Source organism: Epinephelus lanceolatus, chromosome 23 (genome assembly GCF_041903045.1).
Source record: "Epinephelus lanceolatus isolate andai-2023 chromosome 23, ASM4190304v1, whole genome shotgun sequence".
Lineage (NCBI taxonomy): Eukaryota > Metazoa > Chordata > Actinopteri > Perciformes > Serranidae > Epinephelus > Epinephelus lanceolatus.
In genome coordinates, this window is record NC_135756.1 from 26857356 (window position 1) to 26873620 (window position 16265).

The window sequence follows — 16265 nt, forward strand, 5'->3', positions numbered from 1 at the left end:
AAAGCGCTTACTCATGTTTCCACATCTCAACAGTCATATGGTACTTTTAAAGCACTTTTTAAAGCACAAACAAACAGACAAACAAACCCGAAAGGACATATAAAATGTCTTAAAGGTGCTATGAGTAGGATAAATCACTGTCACATTAGTAAAATTAGTGTAAACAAATCAGGTCATCACTCAGAAGACCTGTCAGCCTCTTCTCTGCATTTTATGGTCACTACTGTAGGTCACATTTGGAGGGAAATCTGCTGGAGGCGACCAGACGTCTTGGCTGTGGACTTGTTTATTTACATTAATCATACCAAAGTTGCAGTGTGACAATGATGTTAAAACTTACATATAGCACCTTTAACATCAACAGTAATAAAAAATAAAACAATCCAGTTGTCAACAGTCAAACCTAATTTGGAAAAAAGCTAAATAAAATTGTGCAGGAAAGACCAGATTCAAGAGGGAAGTTGATGTTGACTGACATTGAATAATATGACACCCCAAGCCCCACTGTGAACCACCAATTACTGCTCAAGCAGTCGACTCCCATTTATCATTTAACAGTATCCGATCACAGCCGGCTGTACAAACATCCTCAGTAAGAGGCCGTGCTGTTGCTGTGGCAGGAGGAATCCTACACGGCGTCCTGGTGGGTGGGTGGTGGGCGTACAGCATGGCGCTGTGTGGCTTGAATCGGTGGGGGTGGAGGTAAAGTCCTCTGCTCTCCCAGGAGCAGGGCAGGGAACTTGCTGGGGGGGCGCATCCAAGTGGAAATGCAGCGAGGAGAGGGAGGAACGAAGAAGAGGGGGATCCTCTTCCTCTCCTGTCGTCCTCCGTCTCTTTCCGTCGCTCTGTCTCACAGCGCTGTGGCCTCCCAGCTGGTCCCCCGCGGGACCTGGCGTCACTTGGTCTCTGTGAGCACCGGGGCGGGAACTGTTGAGGGATGTGGTCGGTTCAGCTCTGCCCCAGCGGCGGGAGAAGAGGCTGCAGACGCCAGACTGCAGGGTGTGACCGGTGCATTTACACCTGTGGAGGAAGAGTCGGCAGATAGATCAGCAATAATACATTTTTATATAATGCTGTAAATGACCCTTAGCTTAGCTACACCCCCTTTTGTTTATGGCACTATGCCTTCCATTCTTGCACGGCACATGTGCAATACACAATAATAGTTGCAGGTATACCAATCCAAATTCTTAGGAATGCTTCTTGGACAAGCAAGAGATTAGATTTATGCTTTTTGTTTGTATCTACCAACTATGTTTTAATTTTAAGATTAAGCAATGTCAGTGTGACACTATCTCTGATAATGACTCTAGCTTGAGTTGATAGAATGCTCTAATAGAGCACGACAGAGCCTCTAACGTTAGCTTGCACTCTGATATAGTAGGATTCAGGATCCTCCTAGCTAGCTGCATCTGTCATTTGGCTATTACTGCTATTACTACCACACCAACCCAACAGGGCTGTTGTGTAAATATGGTGGCCACTGTCCGGTCTCCCCCAGGTCACCTCGATGAGTAAGCAGCTGAATTTTGAGCTGCAAACCCCTTTAGCATAATTAAAATGTTATTACAGTTAGCTCTGTTAGCACCACTAGCAGCGTCAGCACGGCTAGTGGTGCTAACATAATTAACTGCTATGAGGGTTTTGCAGCTCATCAGGGTGACGTCAGGGGAGACCTGAGGGTGGCCACCATGTTTCCACAGCAATGTAATCTCAGTAGGGGCGCCGCCAGGGATTTTGGGCCCCATGAAAAGAATTTTTACTGGGCCCTATACACAGCTGGCTGGGAGGCCGCCGAAAATTTTTGATGCTATTTTACATAAAACTATGCATTTTGATGGTATTTTTGACTATCATTCCCACATTTGTGAAAAAAGAACAATCTCTTCCTCCACTTCCACATTCCCTCCTGACAAACTTGAAGAGGATCCTGGACCTGGCTCTGTAGAGTGTACGTTATAGGGCTGACCCAAAAAATTCAAAGCTTTGAAGCTTCGTTTGATGGCACAGGATTTAATTGTGAAAAAAAAAAAAAAAAAAAAAAAAAAAAAAATCGAATATTCAGCCTTTTTTTTTCCCTCTCGTTTTTTGGGGGGACCTTGAACGCAACACCATCTCCAAATAGAAAGCCTGACGTGCAATGAATGGAGACCTATTATCCTGCTTGAGCACAGACAATTAAATTCTTTCAACAATGTGACTCAAAATAATGATAAAATAGATTTTATTGATGCAAGATAATATGCTGATGGCGACATTTCCACCGGTCCGCTGCACTCTGAGTCTGGTGTCAGTGACACATGCTGCTCTGAGTCGCGCATCTGTCTGCTTGTGCTGTAGTGCGCGCCGAGGGTTTTAATTTTTAGTGTTAAATCAAAAGTTAAACACTACTTATCAGCAATCAGAAGTGTTTTTTTGTTTGTGAATATTTTTATCTTAATTCTAGGGTTGCAAGAAACTACCTTTTCGCCATAATTTGTAAGTTATTAGTTGGTTTTCGCTCAGCAAAAAAAAAGAAAAGAAATTGCTTGCCTGCTCATCCCTAACTAAAATGATCACCTTCCTCTGAATATTAACTTTGTCCCTGGTCTATAAGCTGTTTATAGACCAGGGACAAAGTTAATATTCTAACTTTCCAGCACATGAACCACTAACAAACCCACCTTGCTTTTTGAAATACTGGGTGACATACTGTCGACCTTTTGCTTCTTTCTCCTCTCTTAGCTTCCTTTCTTTCCGTTTTTGGCTACCTGATTTTTGAGGCATATTGCTGTCTCCGCCTCCTTACCCGCTGACTGTGACAAATTACCGGCGCACTGCAGCTGATCCAGTAGGACTGAACCATTTTACGTAAATAGAGGGGGGGGCGTTAATGTTTCCAAAACAAATAAAGTTATTGTTACCAGTACATTGTAAATAAAATATATTTGTGATTCTAAGTTAGTTAATAACTTAGTGTCATATTATTTTTTGTCAGTATTCTAATTTTATTAGGGGCCTCTCTGGGCCCCTCTTAATCATGGGCCCCTAGAATCTTTCTCCTTTTCCCCCCCTTTTTGGCACCCCAGCATCTCAGAAACAGGACGGTGTTACCAGTGGAAATTGCAAAATACGCTACCAGCTAGCTCTCACCTGACCCGGATTGGTGCGCAGTGCAGAGCAGCCTAGGCTTACGTTAGCTAACTAGTGGAGAGTGGAGAGTGGGCAGTGACCACTATTTTTCTCCATGCTAACCGCTAGCCGGCTAAACAAAAGGTACAGCATTTACTTTACAAAACATTTAAATTTCACCACCTCAAACTGAATAGCGCTTTGAAATGTGGTGCTATAGCTCACGAGTCAATTAAACGCGGGACTACAATGAAAGGCTGTTTGTATTTCATGTCATTTTGCACTTTTTTTTTGTCTTAAATTAGTGGATTAATAACCAGTTAATGAATGTTGGGCTGTCGACAACAAAATTAAATGAAACTAACAACCTTTGTTAGCAGGTAGGTAAGCTAGTTAGCCAGATGCAGCCACATTCTAACGTCTGGAGTTAACGGTAACGCAGACTATGGTGTACACAATGTCAGATTTTCACTGCACTATTATTGTCGCCAAGAGTTCACAATATAACATAATTGGATGTCTATAGAAAATAATAATAATGCTACCAGCCAAATTAATCTTGTTTATTATGCTTTTTGTTGTTGTTGTTTTTGGCAAATGAATGACACTCAAAAGTCAGTCACCATAACTGTACAAAACTGAACAAAAAGAACAATTACACTTTTTAAATATCACAGTTAGTTAATACATACAGTGACACCCGTAGAGCAGACAAGCACTCTGTTTGATCCATAGTCTACATTTTTGTTCTTCTGTTTTTGGTTTTGAAACACAGCCCTCGAAACTCTTTATGTGCATACAGAAAGTCACTCCACACACATCTTCAGCTTGTGGGGAAATCCGAACTGCCGTGCTTTGCACCGTTGCTAAAGTAGTATTGGACAATTGCTGTATAGGGGAAGGCTTTATCAAATTATCAATTCTTTAACTTTTTGTAATACACATATGTTCTCTTGACTTTCTGATGTGACTGATACTACTGACTCAGACTCACATTCCTTGCGGGGAGCTGCTATGTTGTTGTCTGTGGAAGAGGTTTTGCTGGCGGTGGTGTTTGTGCTCTGGCTCTGCGCCGCCTGGCCGGTGTTTTGGCTCTGAGCTGGCTGGTTCTGGCCTGCCTGGCTCTGGCTCTGGCTCTGGCTCTGGGCCGGCCTCTGCGTCTGGCTTGGCCTGGTCGGTGGGTTGGAGGCATCCATGCTGCTTCCCATGCTGCTGCCAAGCTGCAGCCGCCTCATGTGCCGAACCACGGCGGTGGCATTAAATGCTTGCTGGAGAGAGGAAGGATATGGGGAGTGAAAAAACAAAAAAACTCACTTTGCCTCAATTAATAGAAGCAGTTGGACTTAAGAGCATCTTGTTTATTTCATATTAAGGGTCTCTGTAATAGGATGCTTTGGTGTGATACACCAGCGTTGGGTCAAGTGTAAACCAAATGAATATCAGTTGATAGAGGTGGGAAGGAGCAGAAATGTTCTGTGTCTGTGACTGTTTTATTCATTGAGCTTTTGATTTCTATCCATTGGTTCGTCATGAGATCACCACACTATCAGTGTACTGTTTCATGAGTAAGAGTGGGATTATATGAAGCGTTTTATGTCACCGAAAAGATCAAAAAAGTGATTTTTCATTTCATATTGGCTTTGAAGTTGCAGACCAGAATCTGCTTTCGATGAACTGGCACAAGTGCAAAAATGCTATGATATGCTCTTCTGTTGTAGTTTATCTTTATGAAAAGCATCTGAGGTTTAGATAAAACACAAGCTGGATGTACTAACAACACCCAGAGCTGAAAATCACATACTGTGTGTGGAGCAGTTCTTAAACAAAAAGGAATTTGTTTCAAGTCTGCAGGTTACTCTCTCTTCTTCTAAAAGCCACAGCAGAAAAGTGGATGATGAAGGTTAACTGCGGACCATATGGCGGGCCAGGTTTTTACTACAGTGATTCATCTTCTAAAAACACAGACAATCGTTTGAGGAGTCGTACCGCAGTAATACACTGCAATAGAGCCAAAGCCACAAAGAATAAACTGCAGTAAACAACATTTACCCTCCATTTGCTCTTGGCGAAGTTCTTCCTGATCTGTCGGCTGACTGACTCATGGATGTTCTTGCAGAGCGCTGTATCCCCTGCGATCCTGATTCATATACACACACACAACCACACAAATTCTCTGTTAACACTTCTGACAGTACGTCAATATCTATATTGATTTTATGCCTTTTGGTGAGCCTGTTTATGACATTCTATGAGTGTGTGTGTGTGTGTGTGTGTGTGTGTTTCTCACCAGGGGTGTCTGAGTGCCTGATCACAGGTGAAACGCTTGGCTGGATCTTTTTCCATCAGACTGCCAATAAAATCCTTGGCTGAGAGGAAAAATAAATAGATAAAAAACATTGAAAAGGCCACAAAAAGGTCAATAACTTTAGACACACAAACACCATATCAACTTTTAACATCCTTTTGAAACAATTTGTGACCCAAATAACACTGACAATCTTTAATATTTGGTTCAGTTTGTGCAAATGTTTTCTGTTGATGTCTGCTGAAAACCTGGTATCTGTAAATAATTATCTCCCCAATGCACAAGACAAACACCTCTTCCGAACACACTGCAAATGAGCGAACTGTGGCAGATGGAACATGAAAAATTTACCAGATATAATACCAATGATGTCTCAGGGCAAGGGCTGGATATTTTTTTTTTTGGGAAGCATTGTAATTTCTCATTTTGCATAAGAGCAAGTAGGTAAGTCATTTATTCAAATCAAATGTAATTTTCTTGAGTTTTAAAAACTCAACATCATGAATGAGTCTCTCTTCATCCATGTTGACTTCTGACTGGAGAGATAACAGAAACATCAAGGATGTCAGGATGCCAGCTTTGATTCTGACCATGGAAAAAAAGTCTGGAAGTGGAGCTAGTGTGCTAAACTTCACAAATATAGAGCCTGGGTGAATGTTTTTCAAAGAGCCAACATGTTACTTAGCCTCTTGGCTGACATATCCAGCTAGGAAGAGGTGTAAGTCTACAGCTATAGTGTCTCTGTCGGGCTTTGTGCTAAATGCTAATGCCATCATGCTAACAGGCTTACAAAGACAATAATGATGTTTAGCAGGTACAATGTTTACCATGCTTTAAATCTTAGCTTTCCATGCTAACGTGCCAATTAGCACTAAAAACAGCTGAGGCTGATGGGAATGTTAGTTTTGTAAGCATTTTTTTCATTGACCAATTTTAGAGAATCAAAATTAAGACCTGGTGATGACGCTAAACGAAAAGTAAAGGCATTATAAGAATTATAACAACTCATCCTGAGGAGACAAGAATGTCTTTACAAAATTTCACTGCAGATTTTTTGAATAGTTGTAAGAAATTTAGAGATATTTCACTCGAGACCATTAATATAAATGTCATGCTGGCACAAGAGAAAATCACCCAGGTATCAGTTAATCAATAGTTTTTGGGACATTTCAGTCTGGACTATGGTGGTGGAACAGTTGTCTTCCTCAGAGCTGTGGCCCTAACATGGCTACACACAGTCTTTATGTGAGTTTGGTGAAGGGTTGAAAAGTGTCACCACAGAGCTGCATCTTCAGTTGATGTGAAAAAATGAAACACCCAAAACAGCAGAAATCTGTTGTCAGGAAAAACCTGCGTAACTCTGGTTTGAGTTTTTTTTCCATTTGTTCACTGTCTGCTATATTTGCTTCAAAAGGAAATCTGACACTTTGGAAACAAGGCTTTACCTGACAGCACATAAATGCTATTTTATCCCCATTGACACACACACTCACACACTCACACAGGGCTGGAATCTCGAGCGAGTTTCCAGCAAAAGCTGGTTTTCCTGCCAGGCTTTGCACATAACTGTGGCGGTGACTGATGACCCCCCCTTAAACACACGCACATTCCCAAATACATTCATTCCAGGCACATGATGTCAGAGGCCGTGATGGAGAGGTGGCATGTGGTCCATATGTGCCATGTGTGGATGACGGAGGGGAAGGAAGGGAAAATGGTCAAGAAAGCAGAAGAGGAGATGGAGGAAGATAAAGGCTCACCTGAGTCTGATATGTCGTCCCAGTATGGTGCGTCAAACTCGTAGTCGGCTTTCAGGATCTGTTCAAACAGCTTGGAGTCATTTTCATCGTAGAACGGCGGGTAACCACACAGCCTGCAGACAAGATGTTTACTCAGTCAGCCATTCATTCGAGGATTCACTGACTCATTCATGAAGTCATCCATTTAGTCTATTCTGTGATCAGTCATTAAGCGATTTATTAAATAACAAGGTCATTTCATCCTGCATAAAACAAGTTATCCACCTGTTCCTTTACTAATTGATTTTTCTATTAACTCAGTCACTCATGAAAGCTTTAATTCATTCACTGGTTCAGTACATCACTTACTCAGTGCTGATACGATTAGTCAGAAAATCATTAGAGTGTAATCTGTTGGTTGGACATAAGTTATTTGAAGATGTTAAAGCTGCAAATGAGACCCAGGAAGCACAAACCCCAATTCTGAGGGCCCAGAAAGCCCTGACTCCCACATCAGCTAACTTTCTGTTGCTGCCGTTACATCTGCTGCTGCCGCTGGACACCCGGCACTGGGATTTTTGTGCTGACTGAATTCGTGCAGCCAACCAAAGGTCTGTCTCCTGAGCTGCTGCCTGCTTTCCTCCTAGGGAAGCAATCCAAAGTGGTGGGTAGTGAGGTGGAGGGACCACGGGGTGGCAAGCTAGCTAACTCTTGTCTCATTTGTGGTTTGATAAACAGGTTTCTTTCAACCCCAGCTTTAACACTGGCTCTGGGAAGTTGTGATGGACATTTTATTTTTCACTATTGTCTTATTACAGCCTTAATGAACCTTGACTACATTAATTTATTCATTGTGATGATTGACAAGCTCATTGTTCTTTGCTGGAACTTTTACATGACGTTGAGATGAATTGAGGGTTTTAACTAAATTTTAACTAAATGAACAAAAGTTGTTAATATTGAAAACTGTTTGTTGCTTTAAACCTCAGTTTGACTACTTCATATGTAAATTAGGATATCCGCCATAATGTGATTTATATAAATATCAGACAAATAGTCAGACATTAATTTAAAATGAAATGCCCAGCCCTGCCCTGGATGTAATGGGTAATTGTGGCAGAGGACAGAGGTCACAGCAGTAGCTAATGTGTCAGCCTCTTTACTCGTAGTCCTGGCAGTAGTTGGCTGTATCACTGTAAACATGTTAACGTGAGATTACTCAGTGTTGGTGAACACAAATTAACAGAAGCTCCAGTTTGATTCTCTATAATGAGCTGACTGAACCAATAGCAGAGCTGCTGCTCAACCAAAAACATCATCTGTACCTCATTACAAAAGTTCTGGATGCATCAAGAGATTTTGATAAAAACTCATTAAAATGCTGTGCTCCATCCACGTGCATGCGCCCGCACACACACACACACACACACACACACACACGCACACACACACACACACACACACACGCACAAGGAATAAAAGAAAAACACACCGGGAGGAAAGGAAGAAAGAGTCTGCCTGCCGTGAGGAAAGTAAGGCTTTCCGTTTGTTTTTTTCTGGTTTCTTATTTGGTTAAAGACTCACCTGTCACTCAGCTAACCCTCCACTCCATCGAACACCCTCATAACACAAACGCACACACGCACATACATATATGCACACACATACACACTTTTAAACACACATATCAAGAAGAAACTAAGTTTCTGCCTAGTGTGAAGAGACGTTTTCCTTTTGTTTTTCTGCTTTCACGTTTGGTTGGAGAATCAGCCGTCGCTCACCATCCATCCCACTGAACACACACACACACACACACACACACACACACACACACGCACAAAGTCAAGATCCCAGGTGATTATCATGGCTGATTAGCTAATGTGATCTTTCCACCTGAGCAGCAGCTAAAAGCTAACAAGGTCTGAATCCCAACGCTAATTGTGCTAATTGTCAGCAGGGAGCTGCTCTCTTACTCACACACACACACACACACACACACACACACACATTAACACTTTCTCCACTGAGATGGCAGCTGCACCAAAACCTAATTTTACTCACTTTGACAGAAAAACATCTATTTAACCAATGATTTACAGACATACAGTACAGGCCAAAAGTTTGGACACACCTTCTCATTCAATGCGTTTTCTTTATTTTCATGACTATTTACATTGTAGATTCTCACTGAAGGCATCAAAACTATGAATGAACACATGTGGAGTTATGTACTTAACAAAAAAAGGTGAAATAACTGAAAACATGTTTTATATTCTAGTTTCTTCAAAATAGCCACCCTTTGCTCTGATTACTGCTTTGCACACTCTTGGCATTCTCTCCATGAGCTTCAAGAGGTAGTCACCTGAAATGGTTTTCCAACAGTCTTGAAGGAGTTCCCAGAGGTGTTTAGCACTTGTTGGCCCCTTTGCCTTCACTCTGCGGTCCAGCTCACCCCAAACCATCTCGATTGGGTTCAGGTCCAGTGACTGTGGAGGCCAGGTCATCTGCCGCAGCACTCCATCACTCTCCTTCTTGGTCAAATAGCCCTTACACAGCCTGGAGGTGTGTTTGGGGTCAATGTCCTGTTGAAAAATAAATGATCGTCCAACTAAACGCAAACCGGATGGGATGGCATGTCGCTGCAGGATGCTGTGGTAGCCATGCTGGTTCAGTGTGCCTTCAATTTTGAATAAATCCCCAACAGTGTCACCAGCAAAACACCCCCACACCATCACACCTCCTCCTCCATGCTTCACAGTGGGAACCAGGCATGTGGAATCCATCCGTTCACCTTTTCTGCGTCTCACAAAGACACAGCGGTCGGAACCAAAGATCTCAAATTTGGACTCATCAGACCAAAGCACAGATTTCCACTGGTCTAATGTCCATTCCTTGTGTTTCTTGGCCCAAACAAATCTCTTCTGCTTGTTGCCTCTCCTTAGCAGTGGTTTCCTAGCAGCTATTTGACCATGAAGGCCTGATTGGCGCAGTCTCCTCTTAACAGTTGTTCTAGAGATGGGTCTGCTGCTAGAACTCTGTGTGGCATTCATCTGGTCTCTGATCTGAGCTGCTGTTAACTTGCGATTTCTGAGGCTGGTGACTCGGATGAACTTACCCTCAGAAGCAGAGGTGACTCTTGGTCTTCCTTTCCTGGGTCAGTCCTCATGTGTGCCAGTTTCGTTGTAGCGCTTGATGGTTTTTGCGACTCCACTTGGGGAAACATTTAAAGTTTTTGCAATTTTCCGGACTGACTGACCTTCATTTCTTAAAGTAATGATGGCCACTCGTTTTTCTTTAGTTAGCTGATTGGTTCTTGCCATAATATGAATTTTAACAGTTGTCCAATAGGGCTGTCGGCTGTGTATTAACCTGACTTCTGCACAACACAACTGATGGTCCCAACCCCATTGATAAAGCAAGAAATTCCACTAATTAACCCTGATAAGGCACACCTGTGAAGTGGAAACCATTTCAGGTGACTACCTCTTGAAGCTCATGGAGAGAATGCCAAGAGTGTGCAAAGCAGTAATCAGAGCAAAGGGTGGCTATTTTGAAGAAACTAGAATATAAAACATGTTTTCAGTTATTTCACCTTTTTTTGTCAAGTACATAACTCCACGTGTTCATTCATAGTTTTGATGCCTTCAGTGAGAATCTACAATGTAAATAGTCATGAAAATAAAGAAAACGCATTGAATGAGAAGGTGTGTCCAAACTTTTGGCCTGTACTGTATAAAGACACATATTGTGACACACACAAGCTCATCAATGTATATAATACAAAAAGAGAGGGACCGACAGAAACTGGGGGGGGGGGTATGAGACCTTGACTTAAAACATCAAAGTCACATCACAGACTCAAGGTAGTTTGTACGTGCCTCCCTCTCTGATTCCTCACATGCTCTGCATCACATTAACCTGCTGCTGACCTCTGACCAATGATCTGACCTCAGGATCAAGATAATGTCTCTGTCAGGTGGAGCACACACACAGACATACACAAGCATACACAAACATACATAAATCGGATATGGCCGGATGGAGAAACATGCACAAATCAAAATAATCAAAGTGGTGGCTTCAGGCGTCAAGAGCATTGTAAACACATTAGTGGCCATGCTCTTATCACACACACACACACACACACACACACACACGCACGCACACACACACACACACACACACACACACACACATATGGGGGTCCCATTATTACTCACGTCCACTGAAACATGAGCACACACTCATACACACAAGTGAAAGTGTGTGTGTGGTAAGAGGTGGGGGTGATGGGGGCAGAAGAAAAACAAAAAGCAGAGAAAAAGATGTCTAGCCTGCAGCTCCATGTCCATACAAGGCCATTCAGCAGAGCTCCATCTGGCACTGATGACGGCACACAAGCAACATCATCAACACACACACACACACACACACACACACACACACACACAGGCAGGGAAAAATCAACAAATACACAGCAGCACAAATGTTTCAAGTTCACCTCTAGAGCAGAGTCATGCTATATGACCTTTAAGGACAAAAGGCTCCACGCACACATCTGCATACAGTCACATTTCTAACTGTTACTGCAGCTGCTGGTGCATGGCAATGAAAACAACGTGGAGGTGGTTTCAGGTGTTTAAGTGTGTAATACATCACAGCTCAGCCAGTGGTTTTGTGTGTGCGTGTACAAGCTTACTTGGTTGTGAGTCATTCTGTGTCATATGTATGTCTAACTCTCATTTACAATAACTGTGCTTTTAAAGATTCCTGCATGTAGAAAACAGATGTGGGAGGAAGGATGTTTCCAACTGATCTGATGGAGGTTCAAGTATTGCGTAGTGCAAATATCATTTACCCATGTTTTTATAAGATTTAAAAATGTAAATAATAGTTTTTGAAGTGAAAAAAATAACCTAAATATTTGTGCACAACAGACTAAATTCACATTTGTACATTTCTGTCAACAGATTCACACAGATGAACCTCTCAAGCACCAAATCTTTCTGTCATTCGTGCATTCAAGTGGTGTTGGAATAATTGGAAAAATGAGTTCCTGACTGGGAAAATTCACATGAACTCCCCCTCAAGATGGAAAGTCGACATAAATTTTGGTGCCAGAGTTGCTGAGTAGACATCCTATAGCCAGAAACATGGCGGCCAAAAGTAAATGTTCAGTCGACGGTAATTATTGTTTTTATGAGTTGACATATTGCATGTTAATGTTTTGTTCCTATGTAATTTGCACTATGACATTAGATTTTATCCATTAGCTGCTATCCATGAAGTGTGACCTTGATTAGTTAGAAAAGTTATCTATTTAATTGGCCTTAGCCAGATAAATCAATATTTTAGCAGTTTTAGGGGATATGCTGGTGCAGCAACAAGTCTGGAACAAAATCACTTCGTAATATAACCTTCAAACTGTTATCAATGAGTAGATTAAATGCTCTGAGCAACAAAATCGAACACATCTTCTTTGTAGCATCCTTGCTGCATGCAGATTGTAACTCGAAGCTCATGAACACACCAAAATCACAAGAACAACTTCCCAACTTGGGAAACAGGACCATCCATGGAGCACATGAATACAGCGTTAATATGGGCTGCTTACTGGTACACTTGAACAATACAGAGCCATTGTTAATGTTGCTAGTAACACCTGTGTGTTTCCTACTATGACAAATCAAATATCTGCTGTGAAAAAAAACCTCAATTGGATTAAGACTAATTTTAGTCGGTTGCAATCAAGCAATTTGATTGGACAGGAGGCATTTCATAAGTGCTGATACAGGGTATAACGTCACTGGGACTTCTCACTATGCATATATCACCCCTCTTTACAGGTGTTCTGAACCGTTACTTAGCCTCATAACAAACTTTGCGCTGCAATGAAGAACATTTTTCCACAAATAATATCTGAGTTAAATTATGAGTGGTTGTCAGAAAATGTCGAGGGGAAGGACAGAAGCCTGGATACTTCAATGCAAATCTCCAGGTAACGTTATGTTCATGTGACATCAGAAGATGTGGCAATGTACTGTAACAAGCTGTTAACTCACTGGAATCACACGTGCTGCCACAATAAATGGAAACATACAGATAAATGCACATAATATAAAACAACTAGCCTGCAGCAACGTGTAGACCTAGCTCACATTAAGTAGCAAGCTAGTCTGCAGGAATGTTTGTCTTGCTTGGCAACAGTCCATTTGCCAAACTTTGTGTTGGTGGAGTCAAATAAATGATTAAAGAAACAAACAAATCATAATCTGTTGTCACTTTTTACTGTTAACTTAAAAAAAGGACTTGCAGAACTGTGTATAAAAGCAATATCACATGAGAGAAAACACTGTTGTACTGAATATCAGCACGGCTATGATGATCTTCAGCACTCGGCCTTGCCATGCTGATATTCAGAACAACAGTACTTTCTCTCATGTGATATTGCTTAAATAACTAGATACATGAGACATGAGTCAAAACTGTTCATCTTTTTTGCTTCCATAACCTAACTGCAGTCTTTAAAGGCCCTGAACAAGCACACAGGTGTTTCCACTTGTGACAGCTAATCAGACCTCTGCTCAGGTGGAGAAAAGGCCTTTTTGACATGTTACAGTCAGTCAAATGAGTGGAGGCCTGCAGCAAAACAAAGTCCAAGCAGAACTCTGCGATGTGTTCAGCCAACTTGATTGTCTGATATAAGGTGCTAATGTTGTTCCTGGTGAGAAACTCATGTAAACTGTGAGTCTGAAAGTAAAAGTGTGGTGATAAGTCAGTCTGCTTGGATGAAACCACTTGCTGTGCGGTGTGATGTAACACGAACAAGACCAGTCTATACTTACAGGATGTAGGCGATCACTCCAATGGACCAGCAGTCTACGGCCTTACTGTATGGCTTCTGGGCAAGAACCTCTGGAGCTGGAAGTAGGAAAAAAACAAAACTGGTGAGCCTTGGCTACTTGTTTATGTTGTTTTAATGTGACTCCATTTTGCAGTAGCCTGGTGTTTAACAAAGCTTAATCCTGGATTGTGGTTTTATTAACATTGTCAGCTTGAGGTCCATTTAAAAACCCCTCTGCGATTTTTACATGAAAAAGTAGAAGTTTTATGAGCCTGAACACAGAGAAAATGTGCACACTCTCCATGTCCGTCCAAATTAAAATCACATGTCAGTTTGGTTAATGGTGGGAAATTTTCTGCGGGAGGTACAGGTTCTCACAGCTGCGAAAACATGTACATGAAAAAGACCCAAAATAAAAACCCAAACAAAGCAGTGATGTCATGGTTTATCGGCTAATTTTCTTTTAGTTTTCCTGTATGTAACATAAAGTTTACTGCTGCCTATAAGGCAGACTGCTCTGGCCTGACCTTCCCCTGCAGCTCATTACCGAGCCTCGGACAGAGCGAATTACTGACTACGGTGAGCTCACCATAACATCACTTCACACTCACACACACAAGGCTGGATCAAAATAGATTTGGCATGCGTACACACACTTAGCAAGATATGAAAAATACCACTGATATCTGGGGCAAAACATAAACTTTGCACACGTGTGCTGAATCAGAGCTTTGTTTATAGGTCTACCCTGACTCATTGTGATAGTTGGTCTGTGTGTGTGTGTTGTTTTGTTGGAATCACAATTAGAAGATTTTTACACACTGAGGTCATTGTGTCTGGTGCTCACTAGTCCAGAAAGTGAGTTTAGGGTCACGTATGCTGATAGAAAGTAAATGTATGAAACATGGTAGTAATCTCAAATGTTTTGTTGACTCAGTTTGTTAAACCATTTCTGTTGCTACATTCTAATTACTTTGGTATTTCTAAACTGCATGCTCTACAAATCACCGTCAAACTCTGAGAGGAATCTAATCATCTTTGGACTCTGAGTCTCTGTTTTGACTCTTTTTGGTTGCTCTTCAGTTATTTCAAAACAAACTGCTGTTGCTGTTGATTGTGTTGTGCCAAAAAGTGTCTTGTTAACATAAGCTTTCAGATGGCTGGTTTCACTTTTTGTGTGTGGAAGAAAACAACAAAATCAGGTCAAAAGACTGTCTGTCAATTGCTTTTTAAAATTTCAGATTACTTTTTTGAGTTTTGCTGAGATAAAGATGGATGTAGGAAACAGAGGTTTTGCTTTGACTGATTCCTATTGACTATGTGCCTGCAGCTGTTTCACAGTAAAAGCCGTTAAAGTGAACCGCCATGTGTTTTATATACTGTGCATATCTATCATGTTGAATATATGACTTTTATAAGATATATTGTTTTATGCTATTGGTAAGGTGCTATTTTAACATCTGGCAATGAAAGTAGCTGTCTAGGCTAACTGGCTCATTTACAACTATTTTATTTTATTTTTTATTTTCTGCTGATGAATGAGCACTGTCATTGTCACATTATTATGGATCCCACTACTTTTCTTGGCAAGTGACTGGTACTAGAGAGTGGTACTAGCCAATCACAGCACTGATGCAGCAAAAGTTTGGGTAAATGGTATCATGACATCCTTAATTAAATAGAATTTCTAATTTTAACAGTTTGTTGGGTGGGACATAAGACACTGAGGGACCAGTCTTGAAGGGGACTGATAAATGCTCATTCTAAGGTTCATGCGAGTAATTTGGGTTTCTAATAAAATAGGTTTCTATGCTTCAGTGGTCAAACAACTTTACTTTCCTCCTACTGTATGTGCTCACACTCTTTTAACGCCTGTCTCTTCAAACTGTCTCCCGGAAAAGTCCAGTCTGCTCTGATTTGTCAGTGTTTCAGGGTCCTCAGTATCTGTGCGTCTTTACTCCATCATTGCAGCCAGAGAATGACTCCAACCGAGAATAGCCTCTAAACACAACCCGACATGTTCCAGCAGGAAAACGATCCAAAACCAAATCCAAAAATTTACATCATCTACAGAGATTATATGTTTCCCTGATGTTAGCATGTTGCTACATGTAGCAGTGTAAGCAAAGTAATGTAAACACTTGCAGCAGTGTGCCTGGAGCAGATGACCATATAAAGAAATGTGTCTAGATCTGACGTCATCTTGTAGCCAAAGTAGAAAAAACGTTGAAAACAGAATATTCAGAATGGTCTGAAGCTTGAGGTT

General features: G+C 41.4%; 1 protein-coding gene across 1 annotated transcript in view; it reads right to left on the reverse strand.

The window, feature by feature from the left end:
- Window positions 1-236: 236 nt before the first annotated feature.
- Window positions 237-16265, reverse strand: part of camk1da (calcium/calmodulin-dependent protein kinase 1Da) — an 80720-nt gene continuing 64691 nt past the window's right edge. Inside the window, exons 6-11 of the mRNA XM_033614871.2 lie at window positions 14001-14076; window positions 7177-7289; window positions 5399-5477; window positions 5161-5248; window positions 4106-4379; window positions 237-1020 (exon numbers count right to left, since the gene is read on the reverse strand). Coding sequence (XP_033470762.2) covers window positions 896-1020; window positions 4106-4379; window positions 5161-5248; window positions 5399-5477; window positions 7177-7289; window positions 14001-14076 — 755 coding nt within the window. The 3' untranslated portion in view covers window positions 237-895. The remainder of the gene's footprint in view (window positions 1021-4105; window positions 4380-5160; window positions 5249-5398; window positions 5478-7176; window positions 7290-14000; window positions 14077-16265) is intronic.